Source organism: Aythya ferina (assembly GCF_964211825.1).
Source record: "Aythya ferina genome assembly, chromosome: 1".
NCBI classification, from domain to species: Eukaryota; Metazoa; Chordata; class Aves; order Anseriformes; family Anatidae; genus Aythya; species Aythya ferina.
Genome location: NC_140296.1, coordinates 127,151,137 through 127,175,270, shown reverse-complemented (window position 1 = coordinate 127,175,270; position 24,134 = coordinate 127,151,137). Strand labels below are relative to the sequence as shown.

General features: G+C 40.1%; 2 protein-coding genes across 4 annotated transcripts; both read right to left on the bottom strand.

Moving 5' to 3' along the window:
* Nucleotides 1–1,465: 1,465 nt before the first annotated feature.
* LOC311423358 (C-type lectin domain family 1 member A-like) lies at nt 1,466–7,030 on the bottom strand. Of its 2 annotated transcripts, none has more exons than XM_084497273.1 (6): nt 6,833–7,030; nt 5,988–6,077; nt 4,709–4,804; nt 4,300–4,454; nt 3,641–3,753; nt 1,466–2,351 (listed from the first exon to the last, which is right to left on the bottom strand). In XM_084497273.1, the coding sequence occupies exons 1-6, from the start codon at nt 6,939–6,941 to the stop codon at nt 2,228–2,230; spliced, it is 687 nt and encodes a 228-aa protein (XP_084353399.1). In that variant the 5' UTR covers nt 6,942–7,030; the 3' UTR covers nt 1,466–2,227. The 2 variants fall into 2 exon arrangements, with proteins under 2 accessions (XP_084353399.1, XP_084353400.1); XM_084497274.1 differs by having other exon boundaries at nt 2,083–2,351; nt 4,304–4,454; nt 6,833–7,029.
* A 6,583-nt stretch (nt 7,031–13,613) lies between these two features.
* LOC311423341 (natural killer cells antigen CD94-like) lies at nt 13,614–23,551 on the bottom strand. Of its 2 annotated transcripts, XM_084497227.1 has the most exons (7): nt 23,217–23,551; nt 22,378–22,527; nt 19,491–19,589; nt 18,287–18,373; nt 17,829–17,983; nt 15,232–15,344; nt 13,614–14,877 (listed from the first exon to the last, which is right to left on the bottom strand). In XM_084497227.1, exons 2-7 carry the CDS (start codon nt 22,502–22,504, stop codon nt 14,757–14,759), a joined length of 702 nt encoding a protein of 233 aa, XP_084353353.1. In that variant the 5' UTR covers nt 22,505–22,527; nt 23,217–23,551; the 3' UTR covers nt 13,614–14,756. The 2 variants fall into 2 exon arrangements, with proteins under 2 accessions (XP_084353353.1, XP_084353352.1); XM_084497226.1 differs by having other exon boundaries at nt 22,378–23,550.
* Nucleotides 23,552–24,134: the final 583 nt, after the last annotated feature.

Sequence of the window (24,134 nt, the reverse complement as noted above, 5' to 3'; positions counted from 1 at the left end):
TCTTTCTAGCTGTTTTACCCCCAGGATATGTTGGTGCATGGGGTTGGTTGTTTCTCCCTAGGTGCAAGACTTTGCATCTCTCTTTTGAGCTTCATGAGGTCAGTCCCTCTCTCCAGCTTGTTGAGGTCCCTCTGACTGTCAGCACAACCATATGGTCACCTCTCCTTCCAGTTTTGTATTACCTTCAGACACGTAGAGGGTACACTCAGCACCATCATCCAGATCATTAATAAAGAGGTTAAACAGGACTGGAATCAATATTTACCACTGACATACACTGCTAGTTAGTGGTCTCTGACTAGACTATAAAACACTGATCACTATCTTCTTGGGCTGGCTGTTTAGCCAGTTTTAAATCTACCTCCCAGTCTGCTCATCCATCCCATACATAGTTTCTTTATGAGGATCTTATGGAAGACAGTGTTGAAAGCCTTACCGAAGTCCAGGTAGACAATGTCCTCTGCTCTCTCCGCATCTATCAGCCAGTGGTTTCATTGTAGAAGTTTATGAGGTTGTTCAAATGTGACTTCCCCTTGGTAAATGCATTCTGAGTACTCCTGATCACATTCTTGCCCTTCCTGTGCTTGGAAATGGTTTCCGGGATTATGTGCTCCATCGCTTTCCCAGGAACTGAAGTGAGTCCGCCTGGCCCTGGGTCTTCTTTCCTGACTTTCTTGAAGATAGAAGTGGAGGAGTGATATTTGCTTTCCTCCAGTCCTCAGGCACTCTCTCAGTAACCATGATCTTTAAAAGGTTTCTGAAGGTGACCTTGCAACAGTGACATCTTCTGGCTCCCACAGCATTCATGGGTGCATCCCATCAGAGCTAATGGATTTATGTATGTACAGTTTGCTTGTGTTCCCAGACCAGAACTTCTTCCTTGCTCCAGACTTTTCCTTTACATTCTGGGGCCTGGTATGCATAAAGGCCAATCTTGCTCATAAAGACTGAAGCAAAGAAGGCACCCAGTACCTCAGCTGTTTTCACCTACTGTATAATCAAGTCCACCATCTCCTTCAGCAGTGAGTCCATATTTTTCCATCTACATTTTGTCACCCAGAAGCCCTTCCTGTTGTCTTTGACATCACTGGCCCGAGTGAGTTCCAAATGGGCTCTGGCTTTCCTAACCTCATCCCTGTATCTGTATTACTCCCAGGTTACACATCCATGTATTTACCCTCTCTATGCTTTCTTTTTGTGTTTGAATTTGGCCAGGAACCTCTAGTTCATCAAATATCTTTTGGCATTTTTGCCTGAATTTCTGCTTATTGGGACAGACCTCTCTTGAGTTTGGAGGAGGTGATAGCTGAATATCAACTAGGTATTTTGGATCCCTCTTCCCTCTACGGCCCTATGTGTTAGGTAAAGAGAGGGAGATATTCCCTTTTAGTTGAAGACCAATGGTCTTAGGATGGCAATCTTGGAATCCAATCAGTATTTCCATTCTCCCTGCATAACAGCTATGGCAATTATGATAACTACATACTGTTTATTAACACTTATTTAACAATGACTTCTGGGACTTCTTGGAAGATCACATTATTGCATGTAGAGGAAAAGCTTCATTACTTGGATCTCAAATTTGAACATACTTAAAAATCATAGTCCCCAGCCAAGAGGAGGATGAAGGTGCTAACTGGTGTTTTGCTGCTAAGCAGCAAACAAAGAACCCACACATATTTGAGTAGTAAAGGAGAGGAGTGTTTGCTTTGGGGTTTTAGAGTAATTTAGAATAACTGAAAGTTGGTGCATTGAAGAGTAAACTGTAAATAATTAAGAGTTTTTGGAGGTGAATGTATCTTTGTAAATAGAAGTGAGAGAAGACTCATCATCTGAGTAGTCAAATGGGCTAAAAGGAGAGCCCTGGTAGAAATGGATATATAAGAAATTCTAACCAATGACAAGAAGTAGCCCCACAAGACTTTATGCTTCTGAGTTCTTTGGCTATGCTGACATGCTTGAGATTAACAACTTTGCTACAGTTCAGGTTTCTGAGCTAGACAGAGGAGGCTAATATCTTGTCTCTGATTCATAAATATTTCTTATTGCTGATTCTATTTATCTGGAAAGGCTTCCTTTCTGTTACATTTTAGTGTATGTGAAGGTTAGACTCTGCTTTGAATTTCTATTAAACATTATTTTACATCATCTTTTTGAAAAATATGAAAATGACAATCTATTTCTTCATATGCTTCCAGTTCTCCTTCTGCTGATCAGAAGAATATTTTTAGATCAACTGGACTGCCGTCTTTTCACAGATCCAAGGATATACCTCATAACAATCCTCACTGTGAACTTTTAACTTACGATAGTATAGGTACGCACAGTTTTCCTTGTTGGACAAATCAATCCTAGGAAAAGGAACAAAAACCATCATGTTGTTAAAAACTTACACATACATGTTTTGTACAAAGCTTTTGGATGATCATACATTATTGCAAAATTTGCACAGTCATGCAAGTTCTTCTACAAAATGTTGAAGAACATGACATTGCTCAAGTCAAGGCAGTCTCCCACCTTCCTTTGATGTAAAGATGTAAAAAAAAAATTAAAAAATAATTAAAAATTAATTAATTAAAATTATTTTAATGCAATTAAAACATATTTGTAATGTAACAGAAAAAGGAAAGGAAAGGAAAGGAAAGGAAAGGAAAGGAAAGGAAAGGAAAGGAAAGGAAAGGAAAGGAAAGGAAAGGAAAGGAAAGGAAAGGAAAGGAAAGGAAAGGAAAGGAAAGGAAAGGAAAGGAAAGGAAAGGAAAGGAAAGGAAAGGAAAGGAAAGGAAAAAGAGCATACTCAAAACAAAAAATAACACTAATTCCTCACCAGTCATTATTGACCCTCCAACAGTTGATTTATACAGTGGTAATTTGAGTCTGAAAACTGAATGACAGTGGTCTGCCCAAACAGAAGCCAGATCATTCAGCCTGATATCTACTAGCCACGGGATTTGCAAGAGTTTGCAAGTCAAAATGAGCACATATTTCTCAGGAGGCACTGTAGAATTTTCAGTCAGAAAATGTTGGTCCTGCCTGTGACAGCTCTCCATTTTGATGAGGACTCTCATATTACTGCATGCAGTGGTCACTTCATGTAGAACAGAATAGTAATTCATTTTCCCCACAGTTTAAATAAAGGAGAAAGAGGCTGAATAAGCTGATGATAATTTACAGAAAAAGTAAATGGGTTCTTTTCACATTGACCATTTTTGTGTATTAAGGGTTTGAAATGTTGATGAAAGAGAGGAGTGAATTTGGGATTACTGTGGCTGAGTAGAAAAGGCTTGTTCAGGAAGGTTGTGCATGAGGCAGTCTGTCTTGAAAGAAGTGTGAGTTACTTACTTTAGAGCTCATGGAATGTTTCATAAAGAGAATGGGTTTAAGTAGGGAGAGCAGTCAATGATTGCACTGGTTCGTTTTTTCTTTCTCTTGCTTTCACTTTTAGTTTTCTAAAACTATCTTTTTCAGGGATTCCAAATCTATAATAGTATTCTAATTCTGAAAGTGTCTGTGGCTGTATTCTGCATTGAAACTCTGCCATTAATAGGATTTATTTATTTTTCCCTCCTCCCTAAACGCACAGGGATGATATTGTGCAAGAAGAGATTAAAAACTACTGACCATCTAAGTTCAGAAAACCTACCAGTCCATCCTCTGTGTAGAAAGTTTTGTATCATCCATCCAAGACCAGCCATCAACTCCATAGGATAATCCAATCCAATATGATTGTTTTTGTAATATATGAGACATTCTGATCTATGAAAAATGCAAAACCTTTATCACCAACGTGTTTGTGGATGTGTTTTTGCTTAAATCTAAATAGCTTCTCCTGAGAAGAGGTAATCAAAGAAAGAACCAAAAGAGTTAAGTAATTTGACAATGATATTCTGAACTCGTCATCAAAACTTCATAATATTGTTTCCAGGAGACAGTGTCTTTATTTGACATGCAAACAGGAATATTTTGTGTCTGACATCTTTACAAAATATAAGACCATGGCAACAATTTTCTCTAGAACTCTATTAGAGTATTCAAAGAGATTTTCTGAGTTGAAAATCATCACTTCTAACTTTCTCAGGATTCAGGACACTCGCATCCAATAACTGTCTGAATAACATCCCGTGTTATTAGCTTCCTCATCAGTATACTTTTATGATTAAATGCTCTTCAGTCCACATTGCCTCAGACCCTGGGGACAGTATGTCTATTAATGTATATCTTAAAGACGTATTTGCTGACTGGTGAAGAGTTTTCAATAGTTGATACCATTGCAAAGAAATACCAGTATGATAGGAATCGTACCAACTTGCTTTTCCTTTTCAGTGTAAGAAGGGTGGAATTCTGAGAAAAGCAAAAGTCTTTACTTTCTAGCCATGTTGCCTCCTTTTCTGAAATATAGAAACAGGTGTCACCTCCAATCCATTTCCAGTTTACAGGGCACAGTGAACATGCTGGGCCTAGAACAGGAAGAAACCATCAGTCCCTTATAAATAACCAAATGAAGAGTAATGTACACTCATAGGCCTGGAAAGTCAAAGATATGTAGAGCTGAAATGCATATGGCACTTTATGGTTATATCTATACTCATTTTTTTTATTATTTTTTATTTTTTTAGTTCATAATTTAATTTCCTATAATATATAACACCCTTATTTAACTGTATAAGACTTAACACACACTTCAGGCTGTGTGAATGGTAGTTCTACTTACTGTTCTTAATGTTTGTGTCACCCATTGAGCATAATCTCTCTTTTAGTCCTTGCAAGTTTTCATCATGTTGCACAGGTGCCTGAGAACCTCTGAGACCTGAAGTTTATAAAGATAATCTCCAGTGAGACAAAAAAAGTTGTGATGGTATTGCATGATATATGTGCTTCATCATATTTTGCAAATTTACTTTTTGCAGCTGTGTGTTCACATACAAATCTGATGCTACAGTGTCACATATGGTGAGGAAACTAGCAAATGTGAAAACAATGGATAAAGAGATTCCCATGTTTTAAATGTATTTTAATCACAGTTCCATTACAGGTCACTTGACAACCCAATAAAAAACTAAAACAATGAAAAAAAATATACTTAGCAAGGAGTATCTTGAACTAATCATGCTGATCTTAAAGGAAGACTTTTGAGACTTTTAAAAAAACACCCTAAAACTCCTAAAAAACACACCTTTAAATCTTGGTTAAACTTTTCTGAGAAAGGCAGGAAGTTTATATATATATATACACATATATATACACTTATATTTACTTATATATATATATCAGGAGTACTTAGATATTAGCTTTTGGGTCAGAATGTAATGGGTCAGAATGACAATGTCCAGGTTCTGCAATAACAAGTTAGGTACAGTGATGTCACATGATAAAAGCTAATATAAAACATGAAGGTCTTCAGTTCTTTTGCACATCTCAGGTAAGCTTGAATGACAGAGTGAAACAGACAGTGAGATTTCCTCACAAATCTGAGTGCTAGAAGTATGTCCCTTTTTTAACATACTTATGTGAACCAATTTAAGATAGTAGTTTTCCAACACAAAAGGTCTCCAAGCAAGGAGAAAAGAACTGCTGTTCCAGTAGAGTAAAGAGGCTTGAACAACAAGAGAAGACGAAAAGAGAAACATCAAACTGATGTATAAAAGTCAACATTAGAATTTCATAACTGAATTCTAATTAGCAAATAAAAGAGTGATAGATGGATGAGGGTAGAATCCATTTCTCCCACTCTTTCAAAAATACACAACCTTGATTTCTGTATCCTTGCTCTGGGCACAGGTCCAGAAATGCCTTTAAAAATACTTCCTCAAAGACTTATGCACCAAGCTGTGGTGTTTATTTCAGGCAAATAGGAAGATGGGAAAGAACAGTATATGTGAGGAGGCTGAACTATGACTCCTTTGTTGCAGTCAGTCTGCCACTTTTCTTCAGTGCAGTTATTCCCAAGGTGTTAATATGAATAAAGGAATACAGTAGGTTTCAGCACTTACCTAGGACTATCATTCCTATGATGAGGGCCAGGCACAGTACAAACAAAATGAAGATAGCTGGCAACCATACAGCAAAGGGAAGAGATCGCTCTTGGAGAAACCAAAAATTTACGTGACATGCAGCACTCTGTTCAGTAACCCTGACAATGCTCCCCCCTTCCAGGAAAAGCCATTAGTTGGCTTTCAAAGTATTTTCCCTTCTTGGATATATTATATTTTAAGGATCAACTCAAAAGAAAATTGTGAAGGACATTAGGCTCTCTGCAGTGCATCTGTTAAAGGGGTCTGTTTGAAATGAGTCACTGGAAGTATATAGTTTAAACAGAACAGGTAGGGGATTCCTTGCCTTTAGAAAATGATGAGACTATGAAACCTTGTAGTGATCCTATGGCTTAGAATTAGGTGATGTTCCTGCTCTCCCTGGCAATACTTTATTATTCTTCTGTGCCAGAATAGAGTAAGGAAATATATCCATATCATCTTCCACTTTGCACAAATCCTTTCTACTCTCAGTGTACACACTGAGATATAAACACAATAGACACAATATAAAACAATAAATAAAACTAATCACATTAGCACTGATTCCTATATTCCAGAGTTTGAACCAAAGCCATCTGTCTTTTTCTACAGAAATTTAGGGCAAGTAACAGCAGTAGTTTCTTTCTATGTATTTTCACATCCATGCACACTTATTTTTATCGGACAAAACCATATAAATAGTGCACAGAAATAAACATTAAGCCTATAAATACATATTTTTCTCATTTACTTATCTGGACAAGAGAGATCATTCCGGTTGTCCACTATAGCATAGAAAGTTCAAGAACAGGTGTCAGTCATACCTTGGTTGACGTTCACGGACGTATAGTGTCTGGATGGATGCTGTGGCAGGTGATTTAAATGAGAGTATCCATCCTCTTCTGTGTTCATATTCAGTATCTGAAAACTCATTCGTGGTTCAGTAATGATCCTCTTAAAAGACAGACCAAATGTTTTGTGAAGGAGAAGCAAAGAGAAAAGCAGAAAGAAGGAAGAGAGAGGAGAATGAGTCACACGTCAAGTTTCCTGAGTCAAATTATTCATATTCAAGTACTATGTGTGACTCCTCCTTTTCCTCTCTCAGGAGAAGGAATCCTCTCTTTCTGCTCAGCACATCTCAGCTAGATTCTGCCTCCCCAGGTCTACAGACACATAGAAATGACATGAGTCCCAGTCATTTTATGGCTACATAGTATCACTCTTTTCTATTGAGCCTTTCCATGACTTCCATTTCCTTTGAACTTTTCACATTTTGAAACAGAACAAACACCTTCAATTCTTTTCAGAGGCAGGCTGATTTCAGTTCTGTGCCTTTATCATTACTCATTGTTAAGGGCTAAAAATCCAGGTGTTTGTCTTCAATTCAGGTAAAAAGTCACAGCTGTAAATAGTAGCTGAAACTGTGTAATCACACAGGAAACACTGTCCAGAATCTAATGTCATCTTCTCAGAGGGACAATTGGGAAATCACAATGTGGAAAAAGAAGACACAGAGAGCACTTAACAAACAAGCCTTTGTGGCAAAGGCTAACCACAGATCAGACAAAATTAGCAAGAGCATAGCTAGCAGAGCAAAGGAGGTGATAATTCTCTTCAACAGTTGTGCATATACAGCTAGAGTGCTACGTCCAGCTTCAGGCACCCCAGTAAGAAAAAATTATTAAAAAAATATAATTACAAACAAACAAACAAAACACAAACCAAACCAAACCAAAAACCTCTAAACCTCAAAAATACTAAAACTGGTCAAGGAGGTAGCCACAAAGATAATGAGGAAACAGAGCACATGATTTACAGGGATTTGTTCAGCCTGGAGAAAAGAAAGATACTGACAAACTAATTGGAGTCACTGCATAAAGGGGAGTATAAAGGAGATGAAGCCAAACTCAGAAACACACAATGGAAGACAAGAAGCAATGGGAGTATATTATATGAAGGGGAATTCTGATCTGACATGGGGAAAAACAAATCACATTGAGGTGGTCAAATATTGGAACAAGTGCTTTGAAAGGGTGTGGCAGCTTTGTCCTTGGAGATTTTCTGAGCTTGACTGGACAGAGGCTGGAGCTATCTGATCTAGTTTTGAAAGTAGCTCTGCTGAGCAAGAGTTTAGAACAGATTCACTTCAGAACTCCCTTCCAAGCTAAACCTTTTCATGACTGTGATCTATAAGTATGAAGGGAAGATTCACTACAGTTTTTAGCTTATAATGACCAATGAAACAACAGTAGATCACTTGAAATAGCATAATCTGTCCCTCTTTCTTATAACTTAGAAAAATTTAAAAAGTGAGAAACAAAAGAGACTGGACACTACTTTATATCTCAACTTCTCTACATCATCCAACTACAGTAGGAGCCCATTCTTCTTTTTGCAAAGCTGTAGCTTTCTGTTTGCTGGCGTACTGCACAGTGCTGTGCACTCTCCGCTTTCTTCTCTGGAAGTTCCCCTGCCAGCAGAACATAGGATGTATTAAAGCCATGAAAGCCAAGTAAGAAGGCTCTGAATGGTTGGTGAAATTGCACCTTACCTGCTGCCTCATGGAACTCAGATGACTGCATATTTATTTAATATAACACAAAGCAATTGCAAGTCCTGACCGAGTGAAGGCAGGAGCAGAGTGAAGGACTTTTAAGGAAAGAAGATTCTGTGAGAGAGACCAAGCAGGGTTCAAGTAACAGGAATCTGTAGGGTGACAGTGAGATGTTGCAACTTTAAACCCATCACTACAGATGCATGAACCAGGACTGAAACCTGTGTTAAGGAGTCTGATACCCCCAATAAGGGATGCATGGCAAAACTCTGGTGTCTTAAGAATTTTGTCTTAAGTACCTTTGGGAGGAGCCTCTGCAAGTCAACTGGTTCAACTTCCTGTTCAAAGCTTTGCCAGCTTCTAGCAATGGTAAAGTTGCTCAAGGAAGGACATGGGGTGGGCTAGGAGAACACAGGTAATGAATAATTGGCTGAGAGGCTGGTGTTGAGACAGGAACTTTGGGTTCTTTGACCATGGGGCAGTTCACTCAACCCCTGGCCTGTTGTTGATGGATGGAACTCACATGTCTCAAAGGGGGAAATGGTTCCTAGCGCAGGAGCTAGCAGGACTTGTCGAGAGAGCTTTAAGCTAGCTGTGATGGGGGGAAGGGATAAAACAGGACTCACCAGAGAAGAGCCTAGGGGAATGATGCTGAAGCTGGGGGTGAGGCAGATGTCTCATCTGAAGTGCATCTACACCAGTGCACACAGCATGGGCAACAAACAGGAGGTGCTGGAAGCGACTGTGCGGCAGGCTAACTGACCTAGCTGCCATAACTGAAATGTGGTGGAATGAGTCCCATGATTGGAGTACTGTGATGGACAGCTACAAGCTCTTCAGAAGGGATGGACAAGGAAGGAAGGGTGGTGGTGTGGCTCTTTATATTAAAGAGTGTTTTGACGTTGAAGAGCTTGGGGTTGTGAGTGATAAAGTTGAGTGTCTATGGATAAGGATTGGGGGAAGGCCTGTAGGTGTGACATCTTGCTGGGGGTCTGTTATAGACTGCCTAAGCAGGATGAAGAGATGGATGAGGCATTCTATGAGCAGCTCGCAGAAGTTGCACGATCACCAGCACTCATTCTCATGGGAGACTTCAACTTCTCTGACATATGCTGGAAGTATAATACTGTGCAGAGGAAGCAGTCCAGGAGGTTTCTAGAGTGTGTGGAAGACAGCTTCCTGACACAGCTGGTACAAGAGCCTACCAAGCGAAGTGCCCCACTAGACCTGCTCTTCACTAACAGAGAAGGACTGGTGGGAGATGTGAAGGTTGGGGACTGTATTTGTCAGAGCAACCATGAAATTGTAGAGTTTTTTATTCTTGGTGATGTCAGAAGTGTAACTAACAAGACTGCTATCTTGAACTTTTGGAGGGTGGACTTAGACCTGTTCTGGACACTTGTTGCAGGGGTCCCTTGGGATTCACTCCTGAAGGGCAAAGGGGTCCAGAAAGCCTGGACACTCCTCAAGACGGAAATATTAAAGGTCCAGGAGCAGGCTGTTACTGAGTCCTGTAAGCCAAAAGGGAAGAAGACTGACGTGGATGAACCAGGAACTTCTGTTGAGAGTCTGTTAGAAAAAGAGAATATACATCCTCTGGATGAAGGGACAGGATACTTGGGGAGACTACAGGAAGATATACAGGGAGGAACTTAGAAAGGCAAAAGCCCAGCTTGAACTCAGAGTGTCCACTGCAGTAAAAGAGAACAAGAAATCCTTTTACAAATATATTAACTGTAATAGAAGAACCAAGGAGAATTTCCATCCTTTCCTTAGTGCAACAGGGAATGTGATCACTGAGGATAAGGAAAAGGCTGAGGTTCTCAACGCCTTCTTTACATCTGTCTTTAATAGTCGGATCAGTTATCCTCAGGGTACTTTACACACTGACCTGGAAGTCCCTTGTGATTCAGGTAAAGAATCACCCCCTGTCATTCAGGCAGAGACAGTTAGAGACCTGCTCCTCCATCTGGAACATCACGAGTCCATGGGACCAGACCATGAGACCAGATGGGCTCCACCCCAGGGTGCTGAGGGAGCTGGCAGAGGTAGTTGCCAAGCCACTTTCCACCATCTATGAGCATTCCTTATTATCTGGAGAGGTCCCAGGGGATTGGAGGCTCGCCAGTGTGACTCCTATCTACAGGAAGAGCCATACGGAGGATCTGGGGAACTACAGGGCTGTCAGCCTGACCTCATTTCCAGGGAAAGCTATGGAGAAAATCATCTTGGGTGAGATCACATGGCACATGCATGGCATCCAGGGAGTCAGGCCCAGCCAGCATGGGTTCATGAAATACAAGCCATGCTTGTCCAACCTTATCTCCTTCTATGACCGGGTGAGCTGCCTGGTAGATGAGGGAAAGGCTGTTGATGCAGTCTACCTGGTCTTCAGCAAAGCCTTTGACAGGGTCTCCCACAGTATTCTCCTGGGGAAACTGGCTGCCTATGGCCTGGACACGTATACTCTTCTCTGGGTAAAAAACTGTCTGGAGGGCCATGCCCAGTGATTAATGGAGTTAAGTCCAGCTGGCATCCCCTTACAAGTGGTGTCCCCAAGAGGTTGGTACTGGGGCTTATCTAGTTTAATATCTTTATTGATGACCTAGATGAGGGGATTGAGTGTACCCTCAGTAAGTTTGCAGACGACACCAGGCTGGGAGGTAGTGTTGATCTGCCTGAGGGTAGGGTGCCCCTTCAGAGGGATCTGGATAGGCTGGACTGATGGGCTGAGGTGAATGGGATGAGGTTCAACAAGGCCAAGTGCTGGGTCCTGCACCTGGAGCACAACAACCCCAAGCAGCACTACAGGATGGGGGATGAGTGGCTGGAAAGCTGCCTGGCAGAGAAGGACCTGAGAGTATCAGTTGATAGTTGGCTGAATATGAGCCAGCAGTGTGCTCAGGTGGCCAAAAAGGCCAACAGCATCCTGGCTTGTATCAGAAACAGTGTGGCCACCAGGTCTAGGGTAGTGATTGTCCCCCTGTACTCGGCTCTGGTGAGGCCACACCTCTAGTACTGTGTTCAGTTTTGGGCCCCTCACTACAAGAAAGACATCGAGGACCTGAAACGTGTCCAGAGAAGGGCAACAAAACTGGTGAGGGGTCTGGAGAACAAGTCTTACAAGGAGCAGCTGAGGGAGCTGGGATTGTTAAGTCTGGAGGAGGCTCAGGGGAGACCTCATTGCACTCTACAACTTCCTGAAGGGAGGCTGTGATGAGGAGGGGGTTGGCCTCTTCTCCCAGATAACTAATGATAGGACTTGAGGAAATGGCGTCAAGTTGTGCCTGGGGAGATTTAGGTTAGATATCAGGAAAAACTTTTTCTCTCAAAGAGTGTTCAGGAACTGGAACAGCCTGCCCAGAATGGAGTCACTGTCCCTCATTATGTTCAAGAAGCGCCTGGATGAGGTGCTACGATGTACAATTTAATAGCTTAGTGGGTAGTATTAGTGATAGGAGGACAGTTGGAGTAGATGATCTTGTAGATATTTTCCAACCTTGTGTTTCTATGATTCTAAGGACTTGTCCAGTCAAATTCACAGCGTCTTCAAGAATGGAGATCTCCAAGACTTTCTGGATACCCATTCCTGTTTGACCACATACACAGTGAAGAATTTTCTCCTTATGTCTTATTAGGATTTCCCTTATTACAGTTTCTGTTAGTTGCCTCCAGTGCTCTAACCAGCACTGGCAGAAAGTAAGTATGAATCTGGGAGGACAAGACAGAGGTGCTGTTGGCTTTCTTGGTCACCTGAGCACACTGCTGGCTCACATTCGACTAGCTATTGACCAATACACCATTTCTTTTTCTGCCAGGCAGCTTTCCAGCCACTCATCTCCCAGCCTGTAGTGCTGCTTGGGATTGTTGTGCCCCAAGTGCAGGACCTGGCACTTGGCCTTGTTGAACTTCATACAGTTGGCCTCGACCCATCAGTCCAGCCTATCCAGATCCCAGTGCAGAGCACCTTCCTACCCTGGAGCAGATCAGCGCTTGCACCTAACTTGGTGTCGTCTGCAAAATTACTGAGAGTGCACTCGATCCCCTTGTCCAGATCACTGACAAAGATACTGAAGAGAACTGGCCCCAATACTGAGCCCTGGGGGACACCACTAGTGACCGGTCTCCATCTGGATTTAACTCCATTCACCATGACTCTTCAAGCTAGGTCACCCAGCCAGTTATTAACCCAATAAAGTGTACACCTATCCAAGACTTGAGCAGCCAGCTTCTTCAGGAAAATACTGTGGGAAATGGTTTCAAAATGCCTTACTGAAGTCTAGGTAGCACTTCCACAGCCTATCTGTCATCCACTGAGCGCATCATTTTGTTGTAGAAGTAGATCAGGTCCATTGATCAGGACCTGACTTTTATAAACCCATGCTGACTGGGCCTGATTTGTCCTGTAAATGCTGTGTGATGACACTCAAGGTCATGTGCTCCATGAGCTTTCCTGGTACCAAGGTCAGACTGACAGGCCTGTAGCTTTCCAGATCCTCTTTCTGGCCCTTTTTGTAGATGGGTGTCACATTTGCTAGCCACCAGTTGACTGGGATCTCCCCTGATAACCAGGTCTGCTGATAAATGATGGAAGTCAGCTTGGCAAGCACTTCCAGCAGCTCCCTCAGTACCCTCGGGTGGATCCAATCTGTCCTCATAGACTTCCATACATCTAAGTGGATTAGCAGTTTGCTAACTATTTCCTCATGGAATATGAGGGCTTTATTTCACTCCTTGTCCCCACCTACTAGCTCCCTATCTACCAGATGAAACATTGTACCTTACTTTCAGGCATTCACTTCCTATTGCAATGGTAAGTAATTCTGGTTAGTTCAGCTGGTAGCTCATAAAACAGAATCACAGAACAGAATCGTTTTGAAAACCACTAGTACCCATAAATTAGGACTTGGCTCTACTGAATATGGTGAATTTATTCAGTTCACAAACATCTTTCAGCACATTAAGTAGAGGATTTTTTGTTTGTTTAACTAAGGAACAACTTCAGTCTTTAAGATTATTTTCAAATTAAATAATAAATATTAATGACAAAGCATTTTTTAAAAATTTTATTTTAGGGAAATTTCCAAATAAGGCATATACATACATGCAAACATACATACAAGGTGTATATACATATATATACAAGGAAAGTTTGTATATGTGATACTAAACAGATGTCTATTTCCATACACAGAACTTCAAAGAACTCATGCAATGAAATTACACTGAGAAATCTAGAGATTTCATTTTATTCTAGGAAATATGACATGTACTTTGATAATACATGTCACGCAGTATGGTCCTTGGGCTCCAGAATTCCCAAACAATGTAGATAAAACAGAAGAACATAAGTAAAATTTGTGCACATTAGCTTGAGCTCTCATTGAATGGAGCACATCATTGTTATCCTTGTTGTTGTTGTTTTTTTTTTTTTTTGTTTTTGTTTTTTTTTTTTTTTTTTGTATAGCAATTATATTTACAGTAGCACTGAAATTATATTTGGGTAATATTTTATTCTCACTATGACATTTGGCTCCACTTTTCAAAGAGATTGCTTCCAGGGATTCCCTGTACTCTTCTAACAAATGTACTTTTGTTTCTATAAATATCAGTACACATGCAAAGAGAATTTTATGGGTAAATAGATATCTGTGTTCTTTCTCTATTCCTATATCTCAAAAAGGGGAAGAGCTGGAAGAACAGATTTAGGAATGAGGGCATGACTAGGCAAAATGGTCAAAAAAAGGCTTATGAGTGTACTAGTTAGTATGTACAATAATTCAGTGGGTAAAATCATCAAGAATGTAGTTGGAGTGGTTTATGACTGGCAGGTGTAAAATGCTGAGGAAAGAAGAAATTCTAAGTGAGGCTTAAGAAATATAGAGATCTAAGAGAATGTGTGGTTGACCTTCTAGACAGTCATGCAAGTATCATTTCCTGACTGTAGCTAACTCTTTAAAAGTAACTCCTATGTTTTAAGCTTTTAGCTTGTAGATTTTTTCTCTCATTCATAAGCCTAGGAGACAAAATGCAGGCAAAAGGAAAATTTTGTCTCTACTAATCTATCTATTGGATCACTGTTCTGAGAAAGCTGTATGATAAACAAACTAAAATAAAAATACATTAAAAACATCTCGTTCTTAGAAATGATATATAACAGTGACAGAACCTGCATCCCTACTTGCAGTGCTTCTTCAGGCAAAATGAATAGCACCTTTCTCACAGATCCAGAATTGCTTTGTGAAACAGGAGTTACTGGCATAAATAATCCGTCCATATAAGGAAGCGCAGAAGATGTGTTCATATAAAACTGTCCTAGAAAATGTAAAGATACGGATTAATAATGTCCTACTGACATCATGTACTCTATATTTGGATTTGTAGTCATAGCGATTTGCCACTGGAATGTAGAGTTATTTCTCCCTTGGAGCTATTTTATTTCTACTATGTTGTCTTTTGGGGTCCAGGGCCTGTGACTGAGCTATAGCTTGTTACTCATTGTTCCTTACACAGGGCAGGAATTTGTAATCCTATAGCAGATAAAATGATCTACATGTTCCTTCATCACTGCGCATGTGGCAAACATGGGAAAGAGGAATCATAAATGTCATGAAGTTTATTGGAGCCCAGAGGAGAGAACCATACTGGTCTTAAGTTACAAAGGCTTACCAAGTTTTGGCTTCTCTTGAAAGAGCTGTTCCATCTTCCCAGTACCAGCCATTCCTTTCAGAGATGTATGATAATCCAACCCAATAAAACTGTGAATCCTGTGGCAGAGAGACCTGTAGCAATGCGAAGATCATCACAATAATATTTCAAAAATAAAACCCAAGCTGTATATCTTCCAGCTGAGAAGGTTCTGCAGCCAAAGGAGACGACTCTTACTCAATAGGTAACTGTTTCTATGCTTGTTTTTCATGAAACAGTGCTGACTGCTCTGATTATAGAATCTTTCAAATATCTTTAGTTATTGAACTGTGTCAAGACAAATGTACCCTGGATCTGCAAAAGAGCTGTTCTTATACAGAAAACAAACAAACAAACAAAAAAAAAAAAAAAAAAAAAAAAAAAACACCTTTGTCTTGCTTGCTTTTAGGTATCTACATTACCTTTATGTATCTACAGTTCGGATATAGACATGGGAACACTGTCAAGGCCCCAGTTAAGGTCTGCAAAGATATGGCCAACAGAGCCAGTGGAGCTTGAGATATGATTCATCTCATGCAGTGGGAGTGGCACAGAATAGTGACTGTATTGTAGATCTCCCACTGACTGCAATGGAGCCTAAGAAAGTTTGAAGTTGCAGACCACTTACAATATAGATGCCTGATGTTAGGTGGGATGAATCCCAGCCTAGAGGGCAGATTCTGGTGCCTAAACACAGGCCTTTAACACCATTTGAGATGGCTTAAACTGTCTGAAGTTTTCACATATGGCTGATAGACAAAACCCAGAACCTGTGCCCTTATGAAGCACTACCTGAATGTGAAAGAGGACAATGCAGGTCATCTCAGATTGCACTAGACACCTATGCCTAGGAGCCTGAATCATTCCCTACATGTCCAAGTGCTACCTAAGAGGTTCCTCATCATCTTAGCCTGTTCAGATCATCCATATACTTTACTATTGCTTATTAGCATGTTTAGGGACTCATTCAAAATCTAAAATCTACGGGTGGCTTAACCTGGACTAGCTTCAGTCTGACTCCAGCTGCATATGCCAAACATGGAAGAAAAAGCAAACACTTAGACATTGGAGGTCCAATGACCCAGGGATTTATATTTCATACCAAAATTATCTCTTGAATTCACTGTTGAAGGCGTAGTGCTCAGGTGTTGCCCAGCAGTGTGGACCAGTACTCTGAGCTCAGGATCATGGAATCATAGAGTCATTTAGGCTGGATAAGATCTTTAAGATCATCAAATCCAACCATCACCTACCACTACCAAGTCCACCACTAAAACATGTACCTAAGCACCCCAACCACATGTCTCTTAAATACCCCTAGAGATTGTGACTCCACTACATCTCTGGGCAGCCAGTTCCAATGCCTAACCACTCTTTCTGTGAAGAAATTTATTTTGATACCCAATCTAAACCTTCCCTGGTGCAATATGAGAATGTTTCCTCGCTTCTTGTCCCTTGTCACCTGAGAAAAGAGATCAATATCCTCCTTGCTGCAACCTCCTTCCAGGTAGTTGTTAAGAGGGACAAAGTCATTCCTCAGGTTTTTTTTTCTTTTCTTTTTTTCTCCAGACTAAAGAGCACCAGTGCCCTGAGACTCCTCATATGTCCTGTTTTCTAGTCCTTTCACCAGCTTTGCTGTTCTTCAGTGTTGATAGACTCCATTATAAACCACTTCTCCACTTCTGTGTCTACCTATCTGATTTTCATTAAAAAAAAAAAAAATAAATTCAAATGGGCAATATTTATGCTTTAAAATAAAAGAGAGTTGAGAACCCCCATCTGAAACTGACTCCATATGGAAAAAAAAGAAGAATTTTCAGGGAACTGTCTTTCCTTTTAAAAGTTTTAGGTAGCAAAAAGCAAATAATAAGGTTTGGACTTTGTATAAGCCTAATAGCTGGTGTAGCAGAAGTTCCCAGGTATATGTTTACAATAAGTGAAAATATAGTCCTGCCAACAAATCACAGATTTATAATTAGGTAGCAAATATAAACAAATAAATAAATAAATAAGACTACTCAAAACTGTTAACTCCCTAAATCTTATTTAGTCATCATAATATAATCCTCTTCACTCTAGCCTTTCTGCCATCATTAATGTCAATCGATGAAGGGTATAACACAAAGACAAAACCCAGCCTGTTTACTGTCACTTTGCACAGCAGTGTGGTGAAAGGCAGCATGAATGACAGCACAGTGGTTAATCGGCCACTCTAGATCAGGTGTAGATGTGGTTTTGATGCTAGGAGCCCTCAGAAATAAAACTTTCGGAGAGAGGTAACAGAAGTATGTATTTTGCATTCTGGGAGTCCCCTCCATGCTGCTAGTATGCAATTTGTTTTCTCTGTGAAAACCTATAGGTAATTAAGGTATTTTATAAAATGTTTGCTTTTATTCTTCATAACACACAATTTAGAAATTTTTTCAAGACATGAAAATCCTGTAGCTTGCAGGAAGACCACTTGACCCCGGGGGAAACCAAATAAAGGCACTGTAAATGACCAAACCATTTTCTGCCTGCCACATTTCTTGAAGTTAAAACACACATGATGTAAAGAATATATGAGGTTAAGGCTGTACCATCTTTGCTTTATCTTTCAGCACAAGAAGAGTAGAGTTTCTAGAGGAACAGAACTCCTGGCTTTCCTTCCATGTTTTCTTCTCCTTTGAAATGTAGAAGCAGCTGTCAGCTCCACTGCTTTGCCAGCTTGCTGGACAGAGAGCACATTTTGTTTCTAAAAGACAAAGAGTATTATGCAGATCTTCAAGGAATACTAGATTTTTAACTGCTGGCTTGTCTGGGAAAAGAAGATTAAGAGTAGCCATGAATCAGCTGAGCTTCTGGGGGGGCCTGTGAAAGATTATTTCTCTGCAAAAGTTATTTTGCATGTTAACATGCACATATCCACATCTCAAATACTATCACAGTTAATAGCAAACAGTAGACGATCAGTTTATTTTCCCTGTGATTGTATAGTCTCTTAGGCAATGGGATCTCAAAGGGGATGATTTGGGTTTATTTACATAACCACTTTTACCATTGTTCTCTTTCCCTTCAGAACACAATGCTTCCCTCATTTCCTGCAGCTTCTTTCCTCCTGCAGAATCCTTGGGAACCTGAAAAACTGAAGTGAATGAAAATTCTTATCAGAGTACTTTCTTTAAAGAGTTTTAAATTGTAGCTTTGGGCATTCTTTTAATTTCTGTTTGTTTCATTTGCAAGTCGATTTGTGTGTGTAGATCATCTGCAGTTCATTCGTTTTTCAAAGGGGAGAAGAGAGTAGAGTACATATGCATTTAATAACTGTCTACAACTACCTGAAGAACACTTACAAAGAAAGAGCAAAACTGCCCTGGACAACAGAAAATGATATGACAATGGGCAATGTCGGCCACAATTTGAGATTTGGTCTATTCAGGTTGGACACTAGGAAAAGTTTTTCCCACGAGTGTGAAGCAGCAGTAGAAAAGGAAGTGGTGGCATCTCCACTCTCAGAGTTTTTCCAAAGTAATATAGACAAAGCTACAGATTATTTTATCTAGGGTTACTGATAGTCCAAATGCCTCTAAGCTAAAACTTCTGTGATACTACAGAACACCCTGAGTGTCCTAGGCATTTGCAACTGTTTCCCTCCCCCTGAAAAGAAGCTGGAGACTACCTCTGCTTCCATATGCAATGTGGTATCACCTTCAATAGTTAATTGAAATGTTCCTACAGAAAATCTGTTGTAATCTTTGGGCAAATTCACCAGTCACTATACTTTGATGCATAGATTACATCATAAAATTGTCATTCCTGAAAAAAAAACACACTGCAATCCAAGAAAGAGGGAATGATAACTGAAATATTCCAGTAACAGTCACGGGGGGTCACTATTATCCTGTGTAGCCAAGAGTATGAATCTTCTAGCTATGAACACTAGGAATTTGAGAAAGGATGCAGTCTTTTACTCCTCGTTTACTCCTCTAAATGCAGCTTCATCTGTTAGTATGGGAGTATTGTTGCAACTGGAAGCTATTCTGGAGGACAGTGTGGATGGGGTAAAGATTGTAAATGCAGATCAAAGTCATCTGGAGTGACTCGTGCAGATGCACAATGGAGGGGAGATTTGATAGGAAATTGCTATTCTTGCCATACTATTTCTATAGGTCTTTGCAGGAATGGTCAACAGGGGCAGATGAAGTGGTAGTACTGCTGGAATTCACTCCCATTATAGTACCCCAGGACAACCCAGTACTTACACAGGAACAACAAGGCCACCAGCCCCATGAGCAGCACCAGGCTCAAAATGAAGAAAGCAAAGGCCACTGGCCACCTTTTGGCAGATGAGGCAGAGACTCCTGGAACAACAACAACAAAAACACATTTAGCAACAAAAAGAACAGTTCTCACCACCACACAGTGGTATTGCCTCCTCTCTGACATAATCATTTCATATTTATCTATTCTGCAGAGCTTCTTTTTTACTTATTGCTAAGTTTTTATTATCACACAGAATCACAGAATCACAGAATTTCTAGGTTGGAAGAGACCTCAAGATCATCGAGTCCAACCTCTGACCTAACACTAACAGTCCCCACTAAACCATATCCCTAAGCTCTACATCTAAACGTCTTTTAAAGACTTCCAGGGATGGTGACTCCACCACTTCCCTGGGCAGCCTGTTCCAATGTCTAACAACCCTTTCGGTAAAGAAGTGCTTCCTAAGATCCAACTCACTGTCCTGAATTTCCAGGAATTTTTTGTTTGTTTGTTTGCTTTGAGAAATATTAGTCTATCCACTGAGAATATTTATTAACTGAGGCTCTAATGCTTTAAAGCAAAACCTTGTATCATGAGGAAGGAGATCAGACTAGATTTTGCAGTTCCCACAGTCCTGGAAAGAATGAAACAAGCTCTAAGTCTCTCCACCTCAAATGGGAAAACAAACAAACAAACAAACAAAAACACAACAACATATAGTGTTAGATATATAATCAATTCTTGGCACTGTGATTGAGGAATTTCTAAATGTTTGCAATGTTTCAGCCTTAAACTGTGCATCTTTCTTCAGACTCTTTCTTCAGATTTTTATTAGGGTTCCATGTCTCATCAGTAATAAAGTCCTCCAGAAAGTCACAGCTGACTCTCCCCCAATTAAAATATTTTCATGTATATTTATAATTCTTTTGGGAAGTGGTATTCTGCAGTTTTCTATAATACTTTTCCCAATCTGTTCGCTAGTGTTCAGGTTACATATATCAACAGTTATTATTCGAGACCAGTGTACCAGAGCAAGCATGTCCAGAGAAAAAGCCTTTTCTAAGGTGAGAAGAATTAACCTCCAGAGGTGCCCAGATGTCCGTATAGACTGGGTAACTCATGTACATAGCAAAAATTGAGGGAGATTGTCCTAACCCTCATTGATCAAAGCAATTTCAAAAGACCACAGATGACACTGCATTGCAGACTGATGTGCTGCAGGGTAGACCTGCCATTTCAAGGGTCCTAGACATCTTAGAAATGAGCTGTAATTGTAGCAGAGCTCAGGAAAGAACAACATGAAGTCCTGTACCTCTAACAGTGCAACTCCATGCAGCAGTACAGGTGGAACACTGACTGGCTAAAAAGCAGTTGTGCTGAAAAGGACTTCAGGGTCCTGGTGGACAAAGTGAATGTGAGTCATCAGTGTGCCCTTGTATCAGTGAGAGCTGACCACCGCTGGGGTGTATTGGCAAGACTGTAGCCAGTATGTTGAGTGAAGTAGTTGCTGGTCTACTTGGCAGCCATGAAGCCACATCTGGAATACTGTGTCCAAAGTGGAGCTTCCCAGTCAAGGGAGCTGTCAGCTCACTGTAGAGAGTCCAGCAGAGGACCATCAAGATAGTCAAGATAGGTGGCTGAAGTACCTGGACTTGTTTAGCTTGGTGAAAAGGATGACAAGCGTGGAACTAATTTCAGTCCTCCACTCCCTAAAAGGGCTTTATAAATGGAGCTAGACTCATCTCAGAAGTCTAGAGGAAGGGTATAATACATCAGTCACAAGTTGCACTAGGAAAACCTCTGCTTAAGTATGAGGAAAAAAATACTCCCTTCAGCACTTGGAACAAATACCCAGAGATACTGTGAGATCTCCATCCCTGGAGGTTTCCAAAACTCAAGTGGACAACACCCTGAGCAACATAATCAGACATTACAGTTAGCCCATTCAAGAAGCAAATAGTGAAAGATGAGCTATATAGGTCCCTCCTAAGCTAATTTGTGCATAGGTCTGTCTTTACATGTTCTTCATGCACACTGAGAGGCCATTTAAGAGTTTGCTGAGCTTGCCATCTCACTTCTTTCCAGGAAACTCTGCCTTTATATCTGACTCCCTAATATTCATCCTCAGTTTTCTGTCTCCTGCTTGTTAACAGCTTCTCCATCTTCCTTTTCAAGCAATCATTCTCAGTGGATAGCCCTAGATCTTTTCCAAACAGTATCAGATTGATATGAGTTTAGTCTGTGAGTACTCTACTCTACCCCTAAAGAGCATCAGTAATACTTATTTCACATATAGGCCTCCTGGTTAAATTCTGAGCAACAGCAGCTGTGCTCAAGCTCACCTTTTTATGGGCTCAGATATTCCATAAACACAATCCACTGCGTTACTTAACTCTCAAACTGCTCATAGAAAAATTTTGAGCATAAACGAGTAAAAATAACTCCCCATAAGAGATTACATTCACTATTAGGCCTTATAAACAGCATAGTTTTCTAATTCCAATGACTGAGGAAACTGCTTCAATTTCCAAAGGCTGCATTATCTGATAAAACTATAGTGTCTTCCTCTCTTGCAGTGCCCTGCTGTTACAAATGAGTCTTACCAAAACTATATAAAGGTAACATTTGTCTTCTGTATTAAAGCAAATAGAAAAAAAAAAAAAAAAAAAAAAACAAACAAACAAAAAAAAAAACACAAAAACAAACTGTAGTAAATATAGATCTCAAAGACTTCAGAAAAAGTATCTTTAATCATCAGACACTACAGCACAGAAGACTTCATTATTATTCTCTCTGCTGTTTCTATGAGCTTTAATTAAGAGTAGACTATGTAAATTCAGGTTACATCCTGATGTAGATAGAAAAATAATTTCCATCTGTACTTACTGTCTACTGTACCACAATTGACTTGAGCATTAAATGCAGGATATTTGTTGCTGTTTGAATATCCACGAGTAATAACTGAAGCTGGTGGTCGTAAATTTAATGCGGTGTAGCCTTCCTCATCCTCCATCTCCAGCTTGTCACACTTTTTTCCTGCAACAAACGTACTTGGGAGATGGGGCACACTGCAGCAAGACCAAAGCTGGGGCAATGGGAATGGTTTACATTTCAGCATTTTCAGTGAAACCACAGAGGAAGCTGGCTCTGTTCTGATTACTGTGCCACAGTGGAAGTATAACACATTGAAAGCATGTTAAGAAGATAAAATTACTCTGTCAAGGATGGGTAGTAATTCCTTCTTGAACATGAAGACCAGGAGTCTTGGTTCCAGACTGGAGCCTAAGACTGTTTACTTCAGCTACCTATCTGATCTGATCCTGTAAATACAGCAAACATTAGGATTTTCTACCTCCTTGAAATACAATGCTCTCAAAATAGTTGCTATTTTGAGTTATGGTGTGAAAGATACCTGTTTAATCAGCGGTGCACAAATACAGCACAAGAGCTGCACTGAGAGCAGTAGGTTGATTTTCCAAATACTATTAAGAAAGAAATGAAAAATGAAATTATTTTGCAAAATTTCAATGAAATAAATGTTACAGATACAGTCAATGGTATGTCAAGCCATGCTTTTCTAACTTCCTTGTGCAGTTTTAGACTGGTAACTAGTTAGGAAGATCCAGAAAGAGGACCATTAGGGGAAAATCCTAATCTCTCTGAATCTGGAAAAATAATCAAATCATATCTAGAAGGAAAGTAACAAATGGAGTGGAAGAGAGTACCTGATTTATCAAGAAAGGCTAACAGGGCTCTCCATGTAGCTTGGCATTGAATTCTGAGTGATTATGATAGACAGTGTTTGCTTTTTTTGTGTTAAGAAGGGCTGTGAGCAGGCAAGTAGGAAGTCTACAAGTTAATATATATATCCTGGGTAGTGTGCAGTCATTTCTGTGGGATATTGTAGAAGAAAAGAGATGTGCTCCTCCCCAGACACAGCAAAGCAATATGTGGAGCTGAGAAGCGTCTTTCAGGAACAGGGGTTTCTCTTTTGAGGAGTGAGAGACTGCCAGGTGGAAAGAGATCAATAGAAACCCTTTAGGAGAAAAGGAAGTGAGTGATACAGCAGTGAAATTGGAAGGAAGGAAGGAAGGAAAAGAAAAAAAAAAAAAAGAAAAAGAAAAAGAAAAAGAAAAAGAAAAAGAAAAAGAAAAAGAAAAAGAAAAAGAAAAAGAAAAAGAAAAAGAAAAAGAAAAAGAAAAAGAAAAAGAAAAAGAAAAAGAAAAAGAAAAAGAAAAGGAAAAAGAAAAAGAAAAGGAAAAGGAAAAAGAAAAGGAAAAGGAAAAAGAAAAGAAGGAAGGAGAAGGAAAAGTTCAAAGTGCAGAGGAGAGAAGAAAAACTGAGCTGACAGGATGGTGAAACCAGGAGCTTGACAGGATTGATATGGCCACTCAGCCTGGGTCAGAGAAAGACAAGGCAACACTGCTGTTGCAGGGTATGCAGAAGTCACAGTGCAGTCCTCACTCTCTGTCTCTAGTCATTTGCCTTCTTCCACTGCTGAGATGTAGACCTTAAATGTCTTCAGACAGTGCCTGACTCTCTGTAACAGAGCAATTGCCCAGACACGGTGATTCACATTGTGGTGATATGGTGAGTCAGAAGGAAAATGCAAGAGAGGAATTTTCTGTGGTAGCTGTTCCTGT

Bases quoted from the DNA above. Each gene is read 5' to 3' on its own strand.
- LOC311423358 (XM_084497273.1), bottom strand. From the start codon at position 6,941: ATGAGTTTTCAGATACTGAATATGAACACAGAAGAGGATGGATACTCT. The intron at 4,805-5,987 runs GTAAGTGCTGAA...TATAAACTTCAG, and splicing joins CATAGGAATGATAGTCCTAG to GTCTCAGAGGTTCTCAGGCA. The intron at 3,754-4,299 runs GTACGATTCCTA...CATTTTTCATAG, and splicing joins TGAAAAGGAAAAGCAAGTTG to ATCAGAATGTCTCATATATT.
- LOC311423341 (XM_084497226.1), bottom strand. From the start codon at position 22,609: ATGCTGAAATGTAAACCATTCCCATTGCCCCAGCTTTGGTCTTGCTGC. The intron at 19,590-22,377 runs GTAAGTACAGAT...TTGTTGTTCCAG, and splicing joins CAATTGTGGTACAGTAGACA to GAGTCTCTGCCTCATCTGCC. The intron at 15,345-17,828 runs GTACAGCCTTAA...GCATTGCTACAG, and splicing joins TGAAAGATAAAGCAAAGATG to GTCTCTCTGCCACAGGATTC.